The 26,487-nt window shown below is 34.7% G+C and overlaps 6 protein-coding genes across 14 annotated transcripts; 3 read left to right on the forward strand and 3 right to left on the reverse strand.

The window, feature by feature from the left end:
- The first annotated feature begins 17 nt into the window (after nt 1-17).
- Nucleotides 18-1,588, forward strand: LOC120771881 (UPF0605 protein GA14893). Its single transcript, XM_040100140.1, has 4 exons — nt 18-108; nt 175-589; nt 647-809; nt 1,183-1,588. The coding sequence occupies exons 1-4, from the start codon at nt 68-70 to the stop codon at nt 1,488-1,490; spliced, it is 927 nt and encodes a 308-aa protein (XP_039956074.1). The 5' UTR covers nt 18-67; the 3' UTR covers nt 1,491-1,588.
- A 62-nt stretch (nt 1,589-1,650) lies between these two features.
- Nucleotides 1,651-2,657, reverse strand: LOC120771883. Its single transcript, XM_040100141.1, has 4 exons — nt 2,553-2,657; nt 2,194-2,496; nt 1,960-2,135; nt 1,651-1,804 (listed from the first exon to the last, which is right to left on the reverse strand). Exons 1-4 carry the CDS (start codon nt 2,655-2,657, stop codon nt 1,684-1,686), a joined length of 705 nt encoding a protein of 234 aa, XP_039956075.1. The 3' UTR covers nt 1,651-1,683.
- A 295-nt stretch (nt 2,658-2,952) lies between these two features.
- Nucleotides 2,953-11,472, forward strand: LOC120771877 (F-box/LRR-repeat protein 6). 5 transcript variants are annotated; one of them, XM_040100133.1, is made up of 11 exons: nt 2,953-3,087; nt 4,683-5,088; nt 7,788-8,843; nt 8,908-9,270; nt 9,336-9,546; nt 9,604-9,773; nt 9,847-9,987; nt 10,066-10,233; nt 10,301-10,533; nt 10,594-10,728; nt 10,795-11,472. In XM_040100133.1, exons 3-11 carry the CDS (start codon nt 7,806-7,808, stop codon nt 11,102-11,104), a joined length of 2,769 nt encoding a protein of 922 aa, XP_039956067.1. In that variant the 5' UTR covers nt 2,953-3,087; nt 4,683-5,088; nt 7,788-7,805; the 3' UTR covers nt 11,105-11,472. The 5 variants fall into 5 exon arrangements, with proteins under 5 accessions (XP_039956067.1, XP_039956068.1, XP_039956069.1 ...); XM_040100134.1 differs by having other exon boundaries at nt 4,929-5,088; XM_040100135.1 differs by lacking the exon at nt 4,683-5,088 and having other exon boundaries at nt 2,953-3,147.
- Nucleotides 11,473-13,456: 1,984 nt separating this feature from the next.
- Nucleotides 13,457-14,901, reverse strand: LOC120771880 (putative serine/threonine-protein kinase STE20-like). Its single transcript, XM_040100139.1, has 4 exons — nt 14,468-14,901; nt 13,970-14,407; nt 13,655-13,894; nt 13,457-13,591 (listed from the first exon to the last, which is right to left on the reverse strand). Exons 1-4 carry the CDS (start codon nt 14,781-14,783, stop codon nt 13,518-13,520), a joined length of 1,068 nt encoding a protein of 355 aa, XP_039956073.1. The 5' UTR covers nt 14,784-14,901; the 3' UTR covers nt 13,457-13,517.
- An 87-nt stretch (nt 14,902-14,988) lies between these two features.
- LOC120771878 (N6-adenosine-methyltransferase MT-A70-like protein) lies at nt 14,989-17,761 on the forward strand. The gene is made up of 7 exons (XM_040100137.1): nt 14,989-15,319; nt 15,386-15,694; nt 15,753-15,880; nt 15,941-16,533; nt 16,595-16,818; nt 16,888-17,011; nt 17,078-17,761. The coding sequence occupies exons 1-7, from the start codon at nt 15,157-15,159 to the stop codon at nt 17,523-17,525; spliced, it is 1,989 nt and encodes a 662-aa protein (XP_039956071.1). The 5' UTR covers nt 14,989-15,156; the 3' UTR covers nt 17,526-17,761.
- A 2,246-nt stretch (nt 17,762-20,007) lies between these two features.
- Nucleotides 20,008-26,408, reverse strand: LOC120770473 (mitochondrial Rho GTPase). 5 transcript variants are annotated; one of them, XM_040097974.1, is made up of 8 exons: nt 26,337-26,408; nt 25,053-25,410; nt 24,782-24,993; nt 24,569-24,721; nt 23,529-24,380; nt 23,121-23,470; nt 22,175-22,213; nt 20,008-20,514 (listed from the first exon to the last, which is right to left on the reverse strand). In XM_040097974.1, exons 2-8 carry the CDS (start codon nt 25,249-25,251, stop codon nt 20,376-20,378), a joined length of 1,944 nt encoding a protein of 647 aa, XP_039953908.1. In that variant the 5' UTR covers nt 25,252-25,410; nt 26,337-26,408; the 3' UTR covers nt 20,008-20,375. The 5 variants fall into 5 exon arrangements, with proteins under 5 accessions (XP_039953908.1, XP_039953904.1, XP_039953906.1 ...); XM_040097970.1 differs by having other exon boundaries at nt 22,151-22,213; XM_040097972.1 differs by lacking the exon at nt 26,337-26,408 and adding an exon at nt 26,280-26,329 and having other exon boundaries at nt 22,151-22,213.
- Between the last annotated feature and the right edge of the window lie 79 nt (nt 26,409-26,487).

A 26,487-nucleotide genomic window follows, 5' to 3' on the forward strand; every position in this document is an offset into this window, starting at 1 on the left:
TGGCAAAATCAAATTTGCAGTGATTTTGAGAAAAATAACATAAATTCAAATAAATTAAGCAGATATCATGGATTTGGTTATTACCCCAGAACCGCATTACATTCCTGGGTGAGTTATTCTTAACGCTAAGGTCCCTTCGGAAATAACATGATATTTTATATTAATTACAAACAGCTATACTGGTCATTGTCCACAATTTCGTTTTCGTGCGGGTAAAACATATGGAAAATTAACGCATAAATTACTTATCGATCCTTGTGTCATACATGCACCGGAATTAATTGTGACACCTTCGAATCGTGCACCAATATCATTGGTCTACCCCACTACACTAGAAACAGAGCTCCTGGATAGACGTGAAAAATATGTGGATCCCGTTTATCGCAATCCCATAATTCCCGGTTATGATGGTTTCGTACCAAATCTGGCATCGAAAGTTGGCAAGCGCTACATTGCTGCGGCCACAGCTGGTATGGCTGAACATGAACTACTAATGGATCAGTTACGATGCGAACGCAGAAACTTGATGCATCGAGATCTTCTGGGTAGTGGATTTGGAGTTTTTGAAAATAAAATGAACGAACGCATGGTGAGCGATATGACAATTGTATTGGAAACAAATTATGTGTGAACTTATATGTTTTAGCTACCTTATACACATTATCGTTCGCCATTGATGCCGGTGAATGCGCGTTCGAAAGCCTTTAAAAAATTGGACTGTAGTTTTATGGAGAAGAAAGAGCCATATTCCAAATCGACTGTACCACATTTCATGGAAAACGATGATGAGGAGAAATATATTGTTAATGGTATTATATTTTTAGCTTTAATACACTACGTACACATGGTGTATTTTTTTTTCATCCAACCTGCCTTTATTTATAAATTTGGTTGCCATTAACAACGTTCACCAACTGACACACTTCAGAGCAGAAATTTAACTGATATACTACAAATGTTGAATTTCTTTGGATAACTTATTACAACATTAATTTGGACAATAATCGATCCAACAAATTTACATACTTAAATTCAAGTCCATAAATTTTTAACGTGTAAAGTTTTAGTTTTGTTTTTATTAACTGAATACATTGAAATGTCGTATTCCACGCGTAACTGCAACTTACGATTATTTGAATTTTATTCTAAACCTTCACAATATTTTATTTTTATCTTTATTAGGTTACGGTGGTCACATACCAATGGCGTTGACACGTTTTGGCGAAACTAGCAAACAATTGACTAACAGTGCACTATGTGAGTTCACCAATAATTACCATCACCGAAGAAGTGCTGAGTGGTGTCCACAAGAAAATGCCGGTATTGGAAGTTCATGTCCGAATACTGGTCACTTTGTTATCTATCATCGTACAATTGGAATGGTGCCCAAATATGCAGGTCACGTACCAGGTGAAACTTTCACATTCGGGCGTACGTTTGGTGATGCTACTGTAGATGCAAAGCATTGGCTGGCACTGCATAAGGACTAATCAAATAACTACTTTATAATTCGTGCGTATGAAAACAATTAAACAATTTCGTAATTTCTGTAAATAGTCCATTTTGCGGTTTGTGATAATATAAATATTGTTTTTGTTGTAAATTAAGTACTTAGTATACAATGTATGTACATTAAAATAAGAAAAAATTAACAGTTTTAAGTATATATAAAAGTTACGAGTTTTATTCGTAGAGATTGAGCTTTTCTTGTAAGCTAGTAATTTCCCTCAACAACTTATTGTTATCTTGCTGATATTTAAATTGCTTTTCCTTTAATGCGTCAATGAGTCGTTGCTGTGCAGCGCTGTTTAAACATAAATAGCATTTAAGTAATTGTGTGCACAAATAATAATTATTATTTGTTATAGTTAAATGAATCAAAACGCTTTAGCTTTACTGCGATTATAATCATCATTGGCAGTAATTTAATTTTTATAATAAACTATATAAGTCACTTACCTCATTTCCGCTTTTATCGCCTCAAGTTTGTTTACTTCCTCTTGCATTGCTCTTAGTTTGTCTTCTAATACTTTATTTTTGTCCTCTGTTGTTTTCTCAACAACATTTAGTTCAATTTTGACATTTCTAGTAAATATTCCAAGTGTGTTCAGTTTATCCATCAACTGTTGCTGTGGCTAATAACGAGAATAATATTCAATACCGTTGACTTTATCTAGCTGTACAGTGTATTACCAAAAAAATTAATTCATCTGCTCCAAGCGATTTTTGCATTTGCTCCTCCAATGTGAACCGCCAATCTTTATAATCTTTATGAAAACGCTCTAACAATTCATTAACTCTTCGTCCACCCAACTGAAACGTGCCTAGTTCGCTTTGCATTCGTTTCGATAATTGCTGAGGTAAAATTTCGTCCCCGTTTTTGCCATGTGTAATTGCAAATATGTTTCTTAAATATTTTTCCTTTAAAGCCTGCGAATCTCTTTTTGAATTTCTCAATTTATCGCAGGATGCTTCCAACCGTGAGATTTCATCAACCTATGAATATTAATAGTAAAATTTGTAGTCATTAAATTGAATACTATCCCGTTTACCAACTGAGAAATAAAATTCTGAAGAAAAGTCTCAATCAGTGTATTGTCCACTATTTCAACATTTTTTTTAATAAGTTCAATGTAAGGAAATCTCGGGAAATCCATTTCAAACTTGAATTCAATAATTTTTATTAAACAACTGTTATTCTAACGGAAGCGGAAACCAAATGAAGTCCAGTATATGAAATGTATAGGAATATATGTAATATAATTAATATAAAGAAGTATATAACAACAGTTGCTAAAGTATCAAGTGTTGCCATTGCACCAAGAAACTAAAAACACAGAGCTCTAGTTCGTACTGTACTCACTAAAAATTATCATAGATTCCCCACTAAGAATTCGGTGCATGTAGATATGTATATAATGGAATAGTAAACGAAGAAAGCAAACGCAAAATTGGAATGTGAGTGGACGAATATAGAAATTTCAACATAGTTTGTGTTGAACAATACGGGAGTGATGCAGTTAGAATAATAATTCAATAGATCTGTGCACGTCTGCTCTAAAATAAAGTTTGTTGGGTGATGAAATGGTGAGCGGTTCATGGATTAGTTAAAAGTGGAATTATTTACAATTTGCTTGTGTCCCAGAGGTACAATAAAATGAAAATTTAAATTTCATAAGTACAAAAAGGTAGAGAAATTAAGTGCGTTTTTATCTGTACCTGCTGCAATTGGCCAAAGAAGGTGGAGTGGATGAAAAATAGCGTAATACAAACCAAAGTGAAGGTGTCAGTGTTGCATATACATATATTCATACAAAGAAAGTGAAGTAGCGACGTAACGGCGGTAAATTATCGTTGGTAAACAATGTCGCATTATTTGTATAATAAAACAAAAGATAGCCTACAAAAGTACAGTATTTTGTCGGTAAATAAATTTTACTTATGCTATATCTGCAAGGAAAGTGGAAATTAAGGTATAATCGCTTTTAAGCACTTGAATCAGAGAACATAAAGCATATTGAATATTCAAATGGGTATGTGTGGGAGTGTGTAATTGTGTGTAACAAGCGGTTGCATATATTGTTGTCTCACTTGCGCGAGCACTTGTTTACGTTTGCATCGGCATTGGATATTGCAAAATGTTAAAATCTCTTTTCACGAATGCATCGTACAGAGAGAAACGTATAAATGAATAGTTTAGAAAGAAGATGGCAAAATATTGATGATTGTATTTGTCTGAATTGAAAATCGTTAAAATGCGTGAAACAGAGTGTAAAGAAAGGCGATAAATAAGTGCTATATTATTTACAACTGGAATAACAGGTTTGCTATGTTAATAGTATGAAATTAGATAATAAAATATGCCCTAAAATAAATAATCTTAAAATTTTTTATTGAATCGAAAATTGTTTAGCAGGTTAGGTTAGATTAGGCTTTGTTTTCAAAGCGTTCCGATAAGAACTTACCATTTCCTTTAAAATACTTCTAAAATCTCTGAATTGTTAAATTATTTTGGAAATATTGTGTCGAACAAAATCATTTTCCAGGTTTATCAAACTTCTTTTCTGAATAATGGAATCGAATATTAAGTGTGAAAAATGTTATTAGAAACATGTTATAAATAATATGTGTGCTGGAAAATGTTTTCGGAGAAATTTTCATGAAAAAGCTTTTAATATACTGACTTTAAAAACGCAATGAATTCATTACAATAAGTATATTCGGTAAAATAAAAAGTGTTTAATTAAATCCAAATTTATCTATTCAAATTTTTGTGTTGGGCTAATTAATGTTTGAAAAAAAAGTCGACCAGTACTAACAAATGCAACCCTACGTACAAGGAAAGAGAAAACAAAGCACGTAAACTTTATTGTATGTCGTACTTCGTCCGCTACACAACAATTTTACCCCGTTGAAGCGAAAATTTTTGTTGCGCTGATATTCTTAGGAAATGTGAAAAATTATATTGTGAAAATAACTATAACTCTTGGCTAAAGTTGGTTTTGTAATAAAATTTATTGCGAATAGATTAAATGTGAAATTTATATCGTGAAAAATTTGTGATCCTAAAAAAAAAAAACAATGGAAAAATTTTCCAATCTGCGAGAACCGCATACGCGGTAAATTATATATTTCCATCTCTTTTGTGCAAATGTTATCTCTCCTATCCGAATCTCACGTAGAATGGTATCTAGTAAGCGACCATAAGTGTGACTAAGAAAGGTTTATATGCGAATAGGAATAAATAAATCACTGAAAAGAGATTCCTGCTAGTCGAAGGCGCGAAAAACTCGAAACTAAAAGAACAGAAAAAATAAACCAAAATTGCATGTTTTATATTATAAAAATATATAATAATTAATATACATGATAGTACAGTAAACGTTGAGATTACAGTTAAAAAATTGTGTGTTTGTGTTTGTCTGCAGTTGGTCGGACTAAAAGACCAAGGAAATGCATTTTTATGACTGCTGTGAAAGAGTTGAAAATATGTAATTGTTACGAATGAGATGATGTAAACAATGAATAAATAAGAAATAATACAACAGCGAAATAATAAAGTGGCACCGAAAAACAAAACATAAGCAGGTGAGAACCAACAAGTCCACACAAACTTGAGTGTAAACAATGGAGGAGATATGCACAATCTTCTAATTGCACAATTGGGTTGGGTTTAGTATCGCCCGGTTAATTTTGGCTCACTGTACCTAAACCAGACAACCGAATTGAAAATTTTAAACACGAATGTATGCTTAAATTATCAAACTTTATTTTAAAACATATTTTATAAAATTCGGTTCACAAATTTTTGCACAAATTCACTTTAAAAATGCTATTTTTTGCAAATTTCTCAATATATGCTAGTGTATTTTCACCTGTTGTGCATTGTACCAAACCAATTATGGATACATTTTCACGCACATATATTACTTATGAATTATAAAAACCACTAGTAATGTTTTTAATTACTTTTGATTGTTAATTTCTTTGTAAATCTTTAAATAAAATACACCTTTTTCCGCATTGAGTTCAATAATGCGAAAAACCAAAATGACTGCCTAATTTCAACTGTCAAATTACCGAGAAAGCACGAACAAAAGGGAATAAATTAAACTCAGTTAGCAATAAATGTATGAAGTGAACGCGAAAAGGTGTTCAATGCTAAAATACTGTGGATGGCGTAGCCGGTGTTGAACCGGCCAGGGTTATTTTTTTTGAAGCGCGGCCTGATACACCCGGGTGTTGGACCGACCAGGGTTATTTTTTTTGAAGCGCGGCCGAAGGCCGCCAACGCAAAAAGGAGTTCTATGCGGAAAAAATCTGATACACCCGGGTGTTAGACCGACCAGGGGTTTTTTTTTAAGTGCGGCCAACGCAAAAAGGAGTTCTATGCGAAAAAAATCTGAAACCCCCCAGGGTTATTTTTTTTTAAGTGCGGCCGAAGGCCGCCAACGCAAAAAGGAGTTCTATGCGGAAAAAATCTGATACACCCGGGTGTTAGACCGACCAGGGGTTTTTTTTTTTAAGTGCGGCCAACGCAAAAAGGAGTTCTATGCGAAAAAAATCTGAAACCCCCCAGGGTTATTTTCTTTGAAGTGCGGCCGAAGGCCGCCAACGCAAAAAGGAGTTCTATGCGAAAAAAATGTGATACACCCGGGTGTTGGACCGACCAGGGTTTTTTTTTTTGAAGCGCGGCCGAAGGCCGCCAACGCGAAAAGGTGTTCTATGCGAAAAAAATCTGATACACCCGGGTGTTGGACCGACCAGGGTTATTTTTTTTGAAGTGTGGCCGAAGGCCGCCAACGCAAAAAGGAGTTCTATGCGAAAAAAATCTGATACACCCCGGTGTTGGACCGACCAGGGTTATTTTTTTTTGAAGCGCGGCCGAAGGCCGTCAACGCGAAAAGGTGTTCTATGCGAAAAAAACTGATACACCCGGGTGTTGGACCGACCAGGGTTATTTTTTGTAGCATTAATAGATAATTTGTACCATTAATAGATGCAATTAAATATGTATATACATTGCACTGAAACATTTTGGGTTTCTTTATTTTGAATTATTGTCCATACAAAAATGTTGGCTGGGTTGCATTGGTTTCAGTTTGTATGGAAAAATGAGCAAAAACACCGATTTTTGGTCATTTTCAAAGGGCTCCCTATAGGTCTATAGTAGCTCTAGGGGGTCGAGGGGGGTTTATTAAAAAGTTTGAACCTTCCTCTTTCAGATAAGGGGGCGTGAGGGGGGTAGCCCCCCCTGTTTTTCTCCATAAATGATACTAAACCGGCGCGATACTAAACATTTCCCGCACAATTTATTACAGTGGATACAAATTATATCTGATTATTAACTACCTTTTAATTAGGCTGCGATTTAGAATAGCATTCCCCGATTTCGGGGTTAAAAAGGTATGTACGGATAGAGGAGGTCCTCCAGATCAAGTTTTGAGATATTTGCATTTAAAGTTCAAAAAATCAATTATTTAAAATGCGTGTTACTTATATTTCTAACTTTTTTATCCACTAACAGTGCAAAAATAACTTTAATTCCATATCAAACTTTAGTTAAAATCCATTTATTCATAGAATAAGAAAATGGTTGTAAACAAGCAACAAATTAGTGTTACCATATGTTGTAAAGGAATAAAAATAGGAAAAAAGAAAGATTATATGACCTCATAACTAAATTCATAATCGTGTGATGAGTAATGTAAAATCTTTCAGAATTCTCATCATAATGGTGTTGGATCGCCCAGGGTTATTTTTTTTTAGAAGCGCGCCGAAGGCCGCTAACGCTAAAAGGACTTCCACGCAAACGAACCGAGCAGGCCCAGGTGTTGGTCCGACCGAGGGTTATTTTTTTGAAGCGCGGATATGAACGTAAGGTGGCACTGATTATTAGTTAGAATGCAACACTTTTGTTATTGTGTGAAAATAATTGAACGAAAGTTAAATGTTGAATAAAAGTTATTTTTACATTATTTAATATGAAATAATGATTAGAAACGAATTAGAGAAGTGTTAGTAAATATAAAAGTTAAAAATATAACTCTAAAATTCATTGTAAATGGGAGAAACACGCATTTTAAATAGTTGATTTTTTGAATTTTAAATGCAAATACCTCGAAACCCATAAGTCAGCGGCAACTATATATATATTTTCTTAATCTAGAGGACCTCTTGTATCCCTACATACTCATATTAAACCCCAAAAACGGGGGATGCTATTCTAAAATTTACCCTTTAATTAAATACAATAACACGAAATTTATATATTTGTGGGTTTTTAGCACAAAAATAATTTAAAAATGGAAGTAGAAAAAAGGCAGCTTGAGCCGAGCAATTGTAGTGGAGATGCAGGAATAACTAATGTTTCTCTAATGGCAACAAATTCCGTAGATAAATCAGATATCGAAGTTGCGGAAGATATGAACAAAGCTCAAAATCATAAAACCCAAACAAATAAAGATGAAACAAGTGATGAAACTGCGAAGAAGCCTACACATAATTCAGCTATCATAACCAATGAAGAAGATTCAATTAATAATGAGAATATATCGGTAAAAAAACAAGAAGTCTTATTAATAAAAGTCACTGAAAGCAATGAGTGCTCCAAAACTCCAAAGCTGGAAGGAAGTGCAAATAAAATGTGTCTTAATTTTAAAGAGACCAAAAGTGGAGCAAATTCAAATGATTTAAATGAATTTGAGGACTCGCAAGATGCTGTCGAGGATGACGAAAGTCAGAAGGAAGAAGCATCAACAGCTGACGATGACAACAGTCTTTCGCCCTCAAGACAATCGCAATCACCCCCACTTAGAGACACAAAAATTGCGACATCAAGTGCATCCATTGCTTCGGCAATTGGGGTAGCGGCTTCCGTAGTTGTGGCAGCAGCCGGTATAAGAGCTTCTATTCCAGATACAATCTTGTCGCCACCCAAGTCAGAAACACAAACAGATGATGCAAACACCGCTACATCATCCTCATCCCCAGCATCGGATTCTCAGCTATCGCCGATGATTACCGAAGCCTCTATTGCGAGCAGTGCAGCACTTACCCCAACTACACCACCAGAAGCACCAGAAATGTCTGTCTCAAATAATAGTGGAGAGTCAACACTGTCTAAGACAGCTACCAAGAGGGGTGCCACCGATATTGACCCAGTTGCGGAAGGTGGTGGCAAACGCGTTATACAACCGATTAATCTTGTTGCAAACGGCACCATACCCAAATCTAGTGGGAAACCGTTAATGTCGGCCATGAATAAAAAATTGAAAGAAAAAACTACACGTGCACCACGACAAAGGAAACCAAAACCTACGTTGCCTATGTACGAAAGCGAGGTAAATAAGTGAATTTATTATTTGTAAATAGTTCTTGACTCCCGTATATTTTATTTTATCACAGATAAGCGACAATAAAACAGGAATCAAATTATGTATAAAGAAATCAGATTCTACGGGCAATTTGGCTGCTTCAACAGGCATTTTAGTTCCAACTGTTACGGCGAAATCGGTAGAGACTGCAGCAACTACTGCACCTAAGCAGACGCGCAAACGTTCCCGCAAAACGAAATCAAAGGCACGCGTCGATGACGACGAAAGTGAGCCTGAGGTAACGCCGGTAAAGCGTGGGAAGAATAAGGCCAGAAATGCAGAACGTCAGAAGAAAGTCTCTTTTAGTGGCATCGAAGAACAAGGCGAGAAACATCGAGCCACAATTGAGCAAGGCGATTGGGGCGCACGCATCCCACAGGAAATACTCTTTAAGGTGCGCATGAAATTAAAAAAACTTTTAAAAAGAAAAGACAACCTCAAAAAAAAATAATTTTCTAGATTTTTGAAATTCTAGTTGATCGTGAAGGTTGTTTGCCAACACTTTGTCGACTTGGTCGTGTTTGTACACTGTGGCGAAATGTTGCGCTAACGCCATCATTGTGGAAAACTATGGATCTATCTACGTGGATAAAGGACAAATATCGCACCGAACTCAAACTAAAATGGTTTGTAGACAATCGATGTAGCGAGTGCACAGAATTGAACGTTGGTAAGTATTCCACATGATGTTCGAAAAATAAATCTTTAATCACTATAATCATTTAAGCCAACTGGAAAATGTCGGATATAAACTGCTTTCTAAACAAATTGGCGGTCGGTTGTCCAAATTTAACGAGCATTACACTGTCAGGTTGGAAAGGTTTCACTTCAGATCATTTGGCTTATTTAGCAGAAAATATGCAAAAACTGGAACGCCTTGATTTGAGTTCTGTTAATGTAAGTTTCAGCGATTGTAAATCTTTCATGCCGGGTTCAAATATGTAAAGATACCTTTATTGTTACAACACAGGTGGAAATGAATGCGAGTAAGAGCGCAGTGGGCCCACAATCGCTGTGCAATGCATTACAAATAATGAATAAACGTTTAACGCATCTCTATTTGGCACATAATCGGCTTGCCGGGATCCCACAAATAGTCGCTACTTTGGCTGTAAGTATTTATATTATTAAACCCTTCTAATTTTATTAATTGTACAATAATTAAAAATATTTTTTCTACATTCCGCAGACACATTGCCCCAATTTGGTGAACTTAGATCTCTCAAATGTTACAACACAAGCGACTTCACACGGCATCTTTCACATTGAAAAGCTTCAGCATGGCTGCCCGAAATTAAAAGTACTACGAGTCACGAATTCACATATAACATGGGGGAATGCAACACTGCAAGAAGCGGTATGAGCAAAATATTAATAATCGTTAAACTGATTTCGTTTTTTTGAAAGTCACCATATATTTATAGATGGATTCGCCAGGTTTCCCAGAGCTCGAGGAACTCTCGGTGGCAGCTTTAACGGATGAATGTCGCGTTATCGGTGATGACCATTTGCAGCGCGTATTGAAAACCAGTTCAAAACTAAAACTCTTGGATGTGCGCGGTTGCGCACGACTCACACACGAAAGTCTTATACGCCTACCTGCATGGGACATCAAGCATTTATTTTTGTCATTTTGCTCAGTGACACGTGATGTTGGGTAATTGTTTAATTACTATTTTTGTTTGGTTTTAAATTCACATTTGTATTCAATGTGTAGCTCCGGCCTCGAGTTGATCGCTTCAAAATGGGCTCATAGTCTTATAGAATTAGATTTAGCTTGGGCGAATGTGCAGCAGCCACTTGACAATGCATTACGTGCATTAGCCGAAAAGGGCAGCGAATCGCCATTAGCGTAAGTACAATTCAATCTTATTAAAGCTACATGAATGTCAAAAAATATATATTTTTCAATTTGCAGGCATTTGAATCTCTGTGGTTCATCGGTTTCAGATGAAGCAGTCAAGGAAATACTTGCGAACTGTGCGCACATGAGTTCAATAAATCTCTCATCGTGTCGTGGTTTACCGCGTGGTGTCAAACGTCTCATGCAAGGTCAGCAAGAGTTACAAGAACTGCGTGAAGTGCTTAAGGTGCAGATGAAAGTGAAATTGCCCGCTCAAATAAAGCAAGAGCAAGAGGAGGAGGAGCGACGGAAGCGCTCCGAACACTGCGTCGCAACTACTGATGCTGATAGCGGCGGTGGTGGCAGTAATGTTCAATCTAATTGAAATAAAGACGTTACATCACACAAAATTAAAAAGCAAAACCTGTGCGTTAATATGAAAAAAGAATTAGTAACAAACAAAAATTATTTTTAACACAAGGAGTATAAATTTGTAGCTTAAACTAAAATTATGAACGCGAAGAATAACTTCAATTAATATTAGATTTCATAATGAAGTATGACCTTTTCAGTTTAACTATTATTAGCACATTCAAAAGAAGCGCTAATTGACGATTAAGCATTAAATTACCTGGATTTAGGTGTTTTCTAGAAACGACACAGTGTGCAAATCTTCTGCTGCTGGTGGCAGAAAGACATTAAATTTACGTATTTTAGCATTAATGCGTGCAAATTTTTATATATGTATGTAATTTTTTGTGCATCACACAGGTAGCTTCCAAATTAAACACGGAATTGTGTAACTATTATGTCATTTGGCACTACTTTATAACTTAACTTTTATATATTCCTACATTTAAGTAAGGCTTTAAGTCACCGCTTAAAAATTGATTTATATTTTTATTTGGTCACATTTATACAATTATATATACATTTGCAATATACATTTACACCTATAGTCGCTGGAATCCCCGCTAGTGTTAATTTTTTAGTTATACAATTTGGAAATGTTTAAGAAAAGAACGTATTAAGTTTTGTTTACAGTTATAATTGCTACGAATTTTCAGTGAAATTAAAACATTTTTCGTTACTTTAAAAAATATATGTAAAACCGTAAACATTGCAAAGAAAATTATGTTATTACATGTAAAATATTAATAGTATTAAGCGAAAATATCGATTTATTCGATAAAAATTATCGAACGTTATGAAATCAGTCAGTTATTTACATATATTCTATGATTAAATTGTACTCTATACACACATATAATTTTAATTATATTATATTTTCTATATATGATAATCCTTTGCAATTTATAAAAATCATATACAAAAACTCACCTCAAAAGAAATAAATAAACGGAATGTTTAACAAAAGTTAATTGGTATGATTTTCTCAAATAATATTTAGTTAACATTAAAAGCCGATTAAAGTAACGAGTTTTTTATTTAAATTGAAAAATAATAATATTCAGAAGTTGTATTTGAATTAAAAATTGTATAACTATCTAACTTGTTGAGCGTGTGAGCACAATATAATAAGTCTTGTTTATAAATTAAATTGTGGTTAGGTCAATAGGCATAAATTCATTTCAAGTTTTCATTTATAAAATGACGCCGGCCTACAGTACCACTCTTTCGCTAAATCGTCGGGCTTATATAATATTTGCTTTAATTGTTGTAATTTAAAAATTGAATTTTTTCTTGTCTATGGGCACAACGGCGAAAAAATATGTATTTCAAAATCGTTTATGAAAGCGATAACTTATCATGAGTATGATTAATTAAAGCTTAAGTTAGCTTTTTTCAAAAATTTCACGAAAATGCCCATTACGAGTATAACTGTATATCTTTTTTAATAAACATATGTAATTACTTCGCTTTTATAACCTTTAGTATACATTAACCAAATGAAATGTTGTTTGAGATTTTTTTTCATAAAATGAAATGCATTAATTTACATTTTGTTAAATATAAGTATATTTGAGCTGAAGACATGTCTTAAGCGGAATGATAAAATGTAATATTCCACAAGTGCTTGGAATTTGTAAATAAAACAAAAGCAAGTGATGCAAATAGTGCAATTTTCAAAATTAAAGCCACAATCTGCTTCTCTAGTTTTATGATTTTGTTTTACACAATCAACAATTGTATTAATAATAAAAAATTGTTAAACCTTAATATTAATATTGAATAAGCATTTAAGAATTAAAAGTGCATAGTATTTAATTTAAATAAAAGAAACATTTTAAATACAATTTCCCATGTTTTATTTAACGGTAATTGTCGGTGTGAACTATTACACTTCCAACGATCACTACATGTTTCTTATTTAATTTGTTCCGATGTTGTTGTAACGGCAGAAAACATTCCAAATGATTTTTAAGAAAGCTGTCTAGTTTAAAGTACATGACACTACCGTTCCGATTGCGTAAACCCGTCTATCGTGGGTTCAACGCACTAAATCCACCTTTTTGGACAACTAAGTAGAACAAAGTAAAACTGATTTTCAAAATGAAAATTCTTTTGCCTAAATCCCTTATAATGAATTTGCAAACTGCTTTATTTGATAGTCTTTAAAATTCTCTATTGGAGGCATTGAGTAAGTACAAACACTTGAATTCTAAATTTAACATGGAATTAAAAAATACAGACTAAAATTATAACTATATAATTGTACGTATAAAATCGTATGTATATATGTATATATATATAAATATATATATGTTTGTACATGTATAAACGTGTTTGTTGGTATGGTTTGACTATTATAATTCCAGTAATTCATTTATGGTAGATTAAAAATCCCAGCTCCAATCATTGCTGTGTACATTCATCTCACTCAAGTCGGTGCAAAGTACCAAGCTTTCGTCTATAGTGATAAATAATATTTTTCCAGTTTTCTACTTAAGTGTATTTCGTAAACTTTACATACCTCTTATCTGTGAATAGTCCTTTGTCTCTAAACCGAAGCGTTGCAATTGATCTAGAATGCTTGTGTGCCGACATTGTTTGAAAAAGGAATGACTGAGGAGCTGTAATGCCGACCAACGACTGGACGGTTTTTTCTCCATACAAATTTCTGTAAATTGATGGAACTCATCAGAGAATACACGTTGACTGTATATTTGCTGTGCCTGCCTAATAGAGTCTGAATCAGTACTGGCGACGATTTCTAAAAATTGATATAAGCAGAAAAAAACAGTGAAAATAGAATTCAAATATCTCTTTTAATTTAATGATTGCTTACCTATCATTTCTTCGCTTGCAGGACATGTAGAGCGATCTAATAAAGTCGGCACATTGCCGCGTACTTTCTCAGTTAACATAAAGGTTGGTTGTGCATCAGCAAACGGTTCTACGCCATTCGCTAGTTCACAGCACGTTATACCAATTGAGTAAATATCCGATTTTTCTGTGTAGCCAATTATGTTTTGTTCTAGCACTTCTGGTGCTAGCCAATTTAAACTACGTGCACTGCAAGGTGCTAAGTGATGTAAAGATGCAATGCGTTCACCATGCCCTACAATGCTGGTACATTCACGGAAACCGGTTAACACCGCTTTTGTTTGATTGAGTAATATATGGCTGGCACGAATAGAGCGATGAACATAACCACGACGATGTAGGTACTCGAGCCCGGAGAGTACATCACGCATTATCAAAGCCACAAAAATTTCAGGAAAACCTAATTCAGAACACAATTAAAGAAGTATTGTTTATATCGTAAGTTTTGCTAGCCACTTACCCGCCCGAAAACAATTAGCAATGGTGTCCTTGCAGCTGCCAAAGCACATCAAGGGTGCTATCTGAAAGAGCTCATTTCCATATACAAACGATGTATGGAATGTATGTATGTTAGGATGACTGAACTGACGCATGATAAGCAGTTCATCACGCGCTAAGATGCTCTCTTCTTTACTTGCTTTATCCATTCGATATTTTTTTACTGCGATATGTTGTCCATTGGGTAAATATTGTGCTAAGTAAACAGTTCCAATACCATTAAAGCATCGTGATAATTCCACTTTCAAATCGTAATCCAAAGGATTGCACCCAAACATTCTGTATGAAATTTTCAAGAACTTTTACTAACAATATATGGAACAATTAAGTAATTTCTTAGCCCTTTAAGGTTGTTTTTGTTCTCTTTTGCACTTGATATTGGGTTTGATGTTTTCATTGAGCAAAGGCAATAACAAAAACACTTTGTTGTTATTATTATGCTTCTTCATATCTTTCTATGCATTGCCCGGCTCATTTCTTAACTATTGTGAATGGTGAATATGACAGAGGAGGCATACAAATAGCATCAAATATTTTCTTTTTCCATCTTCCGCAATTAATGTTTTGTTAATTAGTAAAATTGTCACCGTACGTGAAAATATATATTTATTTTTGAAGAAACACTAGGAAGCATTTTGATTGCGTTGTATAATGGCAGATGCTTGGGATGAAATAAAAGCCGTCAAAAGTAAGCGTCATACACTGCGAGAAAAGTTGGAGAAACGAAAGAAAGAACGTGCCGGTTTACTATCTTCGTCACCAAATAGTGTTGTTGACACAGTTAAGGACTCGCCTAATCCAACAGGGGAATTGGGTTTGTTTGCAATTACAATATCAATTGAACAAACCATTTTATTTTGGTTAATATTTATTACCACAGAAAACGATGCTGAAGCAGAGAAAGCGGTATTGCAGGCGCTCTCCTCCAACACACTTGTGCTTCCTATCATTTCAACACAACTATTAGAAAAAGTAGCTACATTTTTGGATAAGGCACCTGCACAGCATGTAATCAATTACACGCTCAATAAATTGGCTGAGCAAGGTGCAGTTAATATTAAGAGTGTTACAATTGGAAAGGATGTGGGCTGCGAAGTTATTTCGGTGGAAACAAACCTAATTTTAGATTTGTATAAGGAAGTGGTGAATGATGGATATATTGGTATAAAAGAAGAACTGAAGCGGAAATGTAAGTGTCTTCAATAATTATAATAAATGCTTCTTAACCCATAAACCATATTATTTAGTCGATGCAAACGATGCGGAGAACAAGGATTGTAACCTTAATAAATCGACAAAAATAGATGCGAACACTGGCCCACATACGCGTAAAGGAACGGACGGCAGCAGTGCGGATGCTTCCGATGATATAATGGTTCGTATCTGCACATAATATTTGTTTTGTATTTATGTTATTTGTAAATCCTTGCACTAGTCTCTGCTCTCCATGCCTTCTACCCGCGAGAAGCAAAGTAAACAAGTAGGCGAAGAAATACTCGAATTGCTAACAAAACCAACTGCCAAAGAAAGGTCCGTTGCTGAAAAGTTCAAATCCCATGGCGGTGCACAAGTAATGGAATTTTGCCCACATGGCACCAAGGTAGAGTGCCTCAAAGCGCAGCAAGCTACTGCGGAAATGGCCTCAAAAAAGAAACGAGATCGCAAACTCGAAAATGATTCTCCTAGCAAGCTCAGCTCAGAGGCTGATGAATCAAATCCGCAAAGCAATGTCGAAGAAACAACAAATATAGCTGATGCCAATTCAACATCAGATAGTAACGGTAATAACAGTGTAAGAGAAACGGAAAGCGATAATAAGGCTAGCGACTCCGGCGCAGAGGATGGTGAGATCGTTTCTGAAAATTTGAAAGATGTCGAAGCCGATTCACAACAATCAACAGACGAATCAATAGAAACATTGGATACTTGTACGAAATTGCATTTTAAGAAAATCATACAATCCCATACCGATGAATCACTTGGTGATTGCAGTTTCCTAAACACATGCTTCCATATGGCTACATGCAAGTGAGTAATGCTCGAAAGAAATTAAATTAAAAATATATAACTAATTTTTAATTGTTTATAGATATGTACATTATGAGGTTGACACTCTACCCAATATCAACACTAATAAACCAGTTGATGTTAAAACTAAGCTTTGCATTAAGCGTAGCATCGACCCTAGCGCTACATTATATCCGCCACAATGGATACAGTGTGATTTGCGTTATCTCGACATGACGGTACTGGGTAAATTTGCTGTTGTAATGGCGGATCCACCTTGGGATATACACATGGAATTGCCGTACGGTCAGTATTTTCATATAAAAAATTCCTGAATTTTTATTTTTAATACACATTGAATGAATAATGCAATAGGCACAATGTCGGACGATGAGATGCGTCAGTTAGGCGTGCCAGCACTGCAGGACGATGGACTTATCTTTTTATGGGTAACAGGGCGTGCGATGGAATTAGGAAGGGAATGCTTAAAGCTCTGGGGGTATGTATCAAAATGTTGCGCTTAATAGCTTTTATAATAAAAATTGTTGTTTTGTATTTTTTAAAGCTACGAACGGGTGGACGAACTCATTTGGGTGAAAACGAACCAATTGCAGCGCATCATACGCACCGGCCGCACCGGTCATTGGTTAAATCACGGAAAAGAACATTGTCTGGTGGGCATGAAGGGTAATCCTAAGAATCTTAATCGTGGACTTGATTGTGATGTCATTGTAGCGGAAGTACGCGCCACTTCACATAAACCCGATGAAATCTACGGCATAATTGAACGTCTTAGTCCAGGCACACGCAAAATTGAGCTTTTCGGTCGTCCACATAACGTGCAACCAAATTGGATTACATTGGGCAATCAATTAGATGGCATACGCTTAGTTGATCCCGAGTTAATAACACAATTCCAGAAGAGATATCCCGACGGAAATTGTATGTCACCACAAGCAGCCGCCGTTACAACTGGTCCAACAGCAAATTCGGCAAGTGCTGTGAAAAAGTGAAATGCTTGCAAATTATCGACTTAGCGTTAAACATACATACATACATATGGTAATCCAATATAAGTAAAAATATTAATAAATACGTACGTAGTAATAACAAAACAACATCAAACTACAATGGTCAATTGAAATATTTCATTTAAGTTAACATACCTCATTCGTATTAAATTACATTTTTTGTATGCGCTTCTATGAGAATAACTTGTATTAATTTCCGAATATACACTTGTATTACTAACTTGGTAATGTTTTTATTTAGTTTAACTACAAAATAATAATGAATAAAATGCTAAAACTAAATGAACGAAAATTTGCATAAAATGTTTTCGGTAGTTGAAGATTGATTACTTTCGCTTCCAACTCAATAACCAATTGAAGCTATATGCTGTAGTGGTTCGATCTGAAATTTTTTTCGGATTAAAAATCCATGCTCAATTTAATGAAAATACCTTGAACAATATAGTATACCTTCTCTATACAAGGACTTGAGCTTGATCGGTTTGATTGTATGGTAGCTATATGCTATATTAGGCCAATCTGAACAATTCGTTGGGATATTGTACCAATGCTTTGGATAACAGTATTTGCCAAATTTCGTGAAGATATTTTGTCAATATTTAAAAAAAAATTATTGTTAATTTTAAAATCTATGAAGTTATATATAATGTTATAACCACAACCAACAGAGATTGGTCAAATCAATCCGTATCTTCAATAATTCCCCATCCGTATCTTCAGTAATCCCCATATTAACGTCTGGAAATATTAAATACTATCTTTTGCATCACTTCAATACGTCATAGTATCAAATGAATGTATAGCCGAATATTGTACGATGTGGTTATTCTCACAACATCCGGTTTTATGTTACCGGAATCGACCTGGATTTTACCCGACCCGACCTAACCCTGCTTAAATCGGTAAGTGATATGTTAATTCTGTCACCATTGGCGCAACACCAAGCTGTAGGGTCGCTCCGCATCCACCTGCTCCCTGCTAAAATAAAAATACAATTTGACTCTAATTGTACTTACGGTTTTGATCGTCGAAGTAACAGGTATCTGGCTGTGCCGTGCAATAATGTTGTTGTTGTTGTAACGGTTATCGAGCCCCGTCAGCGTAGTAAGGTTCAGCTAAGTTGTCATCGAGGTCATCCAACAGTTGCTGTTTCGTCGAGGTTAGACCATAGGAAGAGTGGTATCAGACATATGCGTTTAGCTGGGCAAGCAAAGAGGTGTTAAGAGTAATGCGACGACTCGTTGCATGCTGGACATATATTTGGTATGTTGGTGTTGATTCTGGATAAGTAGCAGTTTAAACTGCTACAGTATCCAGAGCGAAGCTGCGCAAGGGGGCTGCGAGGTGTTCGCAATCTTGCTACAAAACCTTATGCCATTTTATTAGAAGTTTAAATTCATCCGAGCGTCTGACTATATTCTAACATCTAAAAATTGCTCAAGTGAGATGATTCTCGCTTGTCTGATACATTTTTGTTATCAAAATTATATACATACATACTTATGTATATGTATATCGATTGGCATTGATTCAGTGCTAAAATATAGCTGCCAAATAAGGTTATTGTAATTGTTATAGCCTTTGTTGTTGACTGGCTCAGTAAGTTAAATTTGTTGTACACCCTTGATCTATGTACTGTGGTTTTAACTTCATGGAAAAAATTCTTGTGTCTATATAAAAACTCATTTTAATATTTGCTTCTCATTTCGATTTATTAATTGGAAGAATCGATAATTTCTTGAACTCATGAAGCCGATTATTTTGTGTTTTTCTTTTATAATAAAGTTCATTTAAATTAAATTACAATATATATATAAGTAAATATGTAAGTGTATTTGTATGTGAATCTTTTATTGAAAAATAAACAAACACATACAAAACATAAAGAGTACTTAATTTAAAAAAATGCCCGCGTATGCCGCTCCCGACCCGACGAAATTCAGTTGGCGCTTTTCCAAGCGCGCAACAGCCAAACAGTTCTTCAGTTGCATGTACATATGTATTACTTATCTTATGATTTACAAAAATAATTTTATTTATGTGGTTAATATAGATTACATATGTATGTATGCATATACGCAATTGTTTATATAATATTGGTATTGCTATCCGATTGTTTTCCAAATGATGCTCGTCGTCATTAAGTTCAATGTTAAAATGATTTTATTACTATTCATAGTGTATACGTAGGTATGTATATATAAGTGTAGATACAATATTACAAATGTGTAATATAATGATGACAGCGCTAAATTATGGATTTATGCGTTAAACGAAACGCTGATATCATCGAGGTGCATTAAACAATTTTTTTAAAGGTTAGTAAGTATGTATTTACAAACAAAAACATGTTATTTATGAAACGATATACATATGTATGTGTATGTACGCTCTTTTACATAAATTATTTATATTTTCTTTTTAAATAAACATTAAACTACAGTTCTTACAATTTTTGTTTGCAATTGATTTTTCAATGTTTGTTTGCGTTAAAATAAAATTTTTCACAGTGGTTGCAAATAATTTTAAATATTTTTCTTACCAACAATTTAGCTGCTTATTATTTCCACAAAACAATTTCTCTGGCGCCAGATAAAGCGCGTTTGCCAACGAAACTTAACAAATTAGAATGTTTTGTACAATTTTCTAAATGGATGGAGTGTGGAACGCGAGTGTTGTGGGATCTTATCATAGTAGAATATTACAAGAGTTCCAAAGTCGAATCAATGCGCGATTCTATACAGCTTGTCAGTGTATGTGTTGCATTGTATGCCTGTATGCTTGCGCCTTATCCCACTGAATTGCTATTATAGTCTGCAAAGCTAGTTAACATTAGTAACGCACATGCGTGCCGGCGCTGTGCAGTGCTTTGAGCACGACAAAACCCAGTACGGTGGCGGCGGCAACACCCAAACCGGCTTTCCACCAAAGTGTCGGATCCTCTGTCATCAAACCAAACTGACGTAGATGTCTATTTGTGGGCGGTAAGTTGTAACGCGCGTAGAAAAAAACACAAATATGTAAATATTAGTTAAATTGAAATGGAAATAGTTATATTTATAAACATGCAATCAAGTTTTAAGTTCTACTACAACTGAAGCAAAAACGCTTAGTAAATTGTTGATGCATCTCAAAAGTATATGAAAAATTATTAAAAGTTTAAAAAATCGAGATCGAAAATGACAAATGTAGGTACCTAAAATATTCACAATAATTAAGGGTGGTGTTTAGTGCGTGTAGAAAATGTGTTGGACAAAGGGGTTGCAGGAGTAGAAGGCAATGTGCAAAGTAAAAATACTATAAATGCATTAAAGTTTCAGCAGGAAAAATTTTGGAAAATAAAATACATAATTAAGCTGTCGAGTCTTAATTTACAGGCGAGCTGTTTGGACGGAATCGTACCAAGCAAAGGGATGTTGGATACATATCCGAAAACAGTCAATTCGATGGTACCAAAATTCACCTGTACCCCAAGACAGTTGGGTCTAAGTAACCGTAATGGACCTGGATTTTTATCCGGCCAAGGACTGCTGGAGTTGTTGTTTTTTATAACAAGAAAAAATTATAGATTGCATACAAAAATATAATTTTGTTCGTCAGTTTGTATGGCAGATATATGCTATAGTTGCCTGATTCTGCCGTTGCCTTGGGCAATAATCCATGCCAAATTTCGTGGAGATTTCTTGTCAAATAAAAAGGTTTTCCATACCAGAACATGATTTTAATCGTTCATTTGGCTGTTATAAGATATAGTCGTCCAATATCGGGGCTTCCGATAAATGAGCTGTTTCTTGAGGAAAGAAGGACGTGTGCAAAATTTCACATCGATATCTCATAAACTGAGGAACTTGCCCGCGTATACACAGACAGACGGACATAGCTAAATAGACTCAGCTCGACATGCTGATGATTTTTACATACATATGTTATTGACACCCTGTATATCCGACGATTCTTTCTGTATGTTACAAACTTCGTGGCAAACTTAATATACCCTGTACAAGATATAAAAATTAGGAAAATATATTTTTTTCTTAATTATTCAATAGCCTGCCACCGCCTGAATGCATTTAATTATAAAACTCGCTATGAGTAAAGAAGGTGCGCACTTGGATGGATGAGTGAAATACACAAATAACAAATAAGTTGAAACAAAATACGAAAGTATGTTTTACCAAAGAGTATAAATATTCAATGCACAAATATAAATGTTTATATATCCATACAATCATGTGCATATACTAACTATATGACGAAAACATAAAATGTGCAAATGATGGCTTGAAAAACTCGCCAATCGCTTAAAAAACATAAAAAATCATTGAAAAATAGTAATTTTAGTTTAAAATAATATACAATTTTTTTGTTTTAAAATAGTGATAGATATAATATCTACGATTAAACATATACTATAAGTTACTAATTATGTTGCTATTATTATTATTATTCGTATTTTGCGGTACGGCTATGCATATTTTACTTTGGTGTATAGCTTTTTACAAAAAATATTTGCTCGAAAAAGAGAAAAAATAAACACAATGTATGGATAGTACGATATTAGTTGCTCGTTCGGCTGTTTAAATGGCATTAAGAAGATTCACACTTACGCTGATTCCCACAGCTGTACCAACCTGTGCTTGTAAAAGAGTATCCATGCGGCTTGAAAGCGACTGCGATTTATCGAGAGCAAACAGTCATTGTTGTTTTTGTAAATTAACGATTACAATTAGAATTTTTAACAAGTTTTCATTATCATACGACGTTATTTATTTGTTTTTGTGCAACAATCACCATAGCCAAAGCGCAGACAATCAAAATTCAGATTCAAGGGAGTGGTGAGGAGTTTTGAGGCGCGTACGCGAGACATTGGAGAATATTCGATTTTGTGTTTTGTTTTGTTTTATTATTACATTTTAGTTGATGCAGCAGTTAGAAGATAAAGGAAGAATAATATTAAATTTATGTTTATTAATTGAACGAGAATTTGTGCATAATTTGTATAAATTTTTGGTGTTTAGATAAATATACTATGTTACGAAATTTTGGTTTTGTGAAAATTTTAATAAAAAAAAAGAGAAATGAAAAATATATATAATACGGCTAAGGATATTTAAAAATTTGTATGGTTAAGTAAGCAAATGGATTTGCTAAATTTTGAAAAAAAAGAATAAGCACTTTGCGTGAGCTGTTATATTTGCGATAAACAAAAAATTAGCTGTGCTTGCAACAACAAATAATTGTTAAATTCAACAAACCTCTATGCGCTATGTAACACAAATTCTTGATAAAATATTACACTAATACTACATGTACACACTAATATACACTTATTAGTGGATTACTCCAAGAAACACTTAAAACAAATAGAACAGTGGAAAAGTGGACATTAACCGCTTACAACCACAATAACATAAACAAACATATTCACCCTAACCTATTTGTATAACAAATACCAGAATGCAACGATAAGCAATGCTCCATAGCCAATTCGTTTGAATGTGTGTTAAATGTTAAACGTATTGCACATAAAGAACTAAATATGATAGATAATTTTAACGCTTTGCATGCACTACTCACGGGAATGCCGCCATGGTTGCCAATTTCGTGTAAACCTCCTTTTTATTACTCTTCAAGCTGAACAGGTGTGGTGGCAGTAATTTATATTTGGTACAAAACTCTGACGGTTGCAGTAAGTAATCTTGCCGCCGCTCATCTAAGTCACCTTTGGTGCCAACAATCATCACTGGGATTTTACTCTCCGCATAATATTTGATGTAGATGCGTGCAATGTACTCGAACGAACGCGGATTGGATGAATCATACACGAGGCAAGCGACATCACAATTCACCTCCTGCGGCTGCAATGGGTCTAGCGCATGCTTTACGTCTATATCACGTAGTATAAGATGCTTTTCTTGACCATAAACCTATTTATAATAGAAAAATAAATAATTTGATGCATTATTGTAAACAATTAATTTTTACCTGCACAGTGTTGACACAATGCACCACATTAGTCTTGAATTCTTTACCAATCAGACTTTTCATGTCCTCTACTAAGAAACCACGACACAACCCCGTCTTACCAGCGCCTTTCGGACCAATCACATGACACATATACACGGATCGACTACTTTGCCGTTTGGCTAAATCAATACGTCGTTCGCGTGTCACATGTATCGCCGCCAACTGACTTTCGTTTTCATGCACATTGAAGCCCAAATACGCTAAGTATTCTAGTGTCTTTAAGACATCGATAAGCGTCATTAACGTCCAGCGACACATCCAGCCATGCAGCGTCACCCAACCCTGATCGTTGGTGGGGCATGATTTACGTATATCTGTTGAATAGGACCAAGGCGCTGATGGGCATGTACTGAAAATCATTTTATGCTCTTCTGGTGATAGTGCGCCATCGCCGTCTTTATCGTAACGTTCGAACAGCGCTGTAAGAAATTGTTGGCCCCGATGTGACAATTCAGTGCTACTACCGGGTGGTATTTTCAAAGTTGGCCGCAAATAATCCTTACACATTTCTAACTGTTCATTGTAACCGAAGCGACGTAGCACCGCCCATGTGGTCTCATTACGTCCGCGCTGTATGAACAAACAGTGCAGAAAAAGAAATCCCTTAAGTGTAACTGCATCGTGGAAGATGCCATCTGGAATATTCTTCTGAATAACAACTTTGACTTCGTCTAGTATTTGTGGCTGTAGGGGTGTGTTGAAACAACGACGTTGAAACAAGTTCAATTCATAATCATTGAGCAGATTGTCCCCATCGATATCACATATTTTAAATATGCGAATAAGTGATTTCTTGCAAGCCGGCGTAAGCTGTAAAAAAACGAGTTTTTTAATTAACGTTTTTGTAAAATAGAAAAATAAAGAATGTTGCAATATTGTAACGAAGTTTCTGAATGCATAATATATTTCATTATTTCACATAAAAAAATTTTGCACACTTCAAATATAACATCCTGCGAATCTCATTATTATTTATATATGTATATTACAGGACTTACATCTTGCTCTTCCATTATATAAAGCGGTGATGTTGGATGTAGAACAGCCTTTTGCGCATAGTAGAACATTTCGGAAATATTGTGTAGCGTTTTAGCAGAGCATTCCACACAGCTTTCAACCTCGGGAAAGTCTTCCATTATTGTCAATACACTCTAAAAATAAAATAAAACAAATTATATAAAAAGTCAATATTCACAATTTAATAGACTTACATCTATGGTTGAGTACTCGATCAGATCAACTTTATTGCCCACCAGCACCACAGGTTTACGTTGTTGGTCCTCTCCAATTGCGGTTCGTATTAAAGGCAGCCAGTGGGATGTTATGCGATCAAGCGAATCTTCATCTTCCACGCTATACACAATACATACAACATGTGCTTTGACGATCTCCTCGTTCAGAGTTTCATCCGTTTGCTCGGTGTCTTAAAAAATATAATTCAATAAATTATTGAATGCTAATATTTATGTTGTATTCAATTACTTGAATAGTCGACAATATTCGTAGGCACCTGTTCAGGTGTTACATTAGCGGGTATTGTTATCTCCTCAGCTTTTGGAGGTACATCCTCAGGAAATTCTTCGCTTACAAGCGAAAGTATAAGTGATGTTTTACCTACACCGGGATCGCCAACCAACAATATGCGAACATTTTTTCGCTGAGCGGAGTTGTATTGGACCATAACTACGATTTTCGTATTTACTGGCAGGGAAGTGATTGCAAATAACGTCTGTTTTTAATATTGCAAGATGTTTCTTAAATCTGAGTTATTAATGCGAATGCTACCATAAGTTACTTTGTACACTAATCATCTATGTCGAGCAAACTTGAGCAATGCTCACTGTAAAAAATTCAAGAATATACATATACATGATAAATATATCTGTAATGAAAAATAGTATATTTGCTATAGAAGATTTTCAAAGTAATCAATTTCAAGTAGATTAGTAAACAAGTGTATCATACGGTATTCTTATCAAAGCGATAACAAAATTCAAACAACTTTCATCGAAAAAATCAATTTATAATTAAAGAATTATAACAATTTCTCCTCTTATTATGCTAAATGTTTCGTACATACACACTACGGCAAACAACTTTTAGTTTCTTGTTTTGATTTTTCACACCTTTGTAAGTTTTTAGTTCACTGACTCCAAAAGCTATAAAAAATAGAGAAACTCGATTTTCTTATCTTCACATAGAGCACAAATTAATTTTACACTCGTTACTTTGGGGGATTTTAATAAACTGAGTAAAATCAATAAATGCAATAATATAATGTGCAATTCTGTGCAAAGCTTTTTGAAAAATATATGTGATTATTTGCACGTCACTCAAATCTCGAACTATTGCTAATCGCACTGTAGGGGGCCTAATGGAGTTTTATTGTTAAAAAAGAAGAACACAGACTTCTGGCGTCACTTTGTTTTATCACAGGAATACTTCTTCGCAGGAGGCAGTTTTCGCCGCCTGTCTGTTTACCTTTCCTGGTTAGCATCACATACATTACAACATATAATAAACACAACCACTATCATCAACAAGGCGACTTTTCACTTGCTTTAACTTCCGTATAGACTGATTTTTGCAAGTCGGTATTTAACGCACGCTGTCACATGGGTGCAGTATTAAATGAAAATTCTCATTATACCACAATTTAATAATTATTGAAAATGATACACAATATCAATATACTAAGCAATTAATTACTTTTTCATCCGTAAATTAATTACATAAACCACACAAGAGCAAAATTTGCACACCAACCTTTTCTTCTCCAGACCAAAATTCGTTTGTTCGGCAACGAAAACGTGTGTTCAATGAATGAATAGATAACTTGACATTTATTATTGTGAATAGTTACATTGTCAAATGCGTTTAGTGCTGTTTATTTGTTTAACCGGTACCTGTGCCCGAA

This window comes from Bactrocera tryoni, chromosome 3 (assembly GCF_016617805.1).
Source record: "Bactrocera tryoni isolate S06 chromosome 3, CSIRO_BtryS06_freeze2, whole genome shotgun sequence".
Classification (NCBI taxonomy): domain Eukaryota; kingdom Metazoa; phylum Arthropoda; class Insecta; order Diptera; family Tephritidae; genus Bactrocera; species Bactrocera tryoni.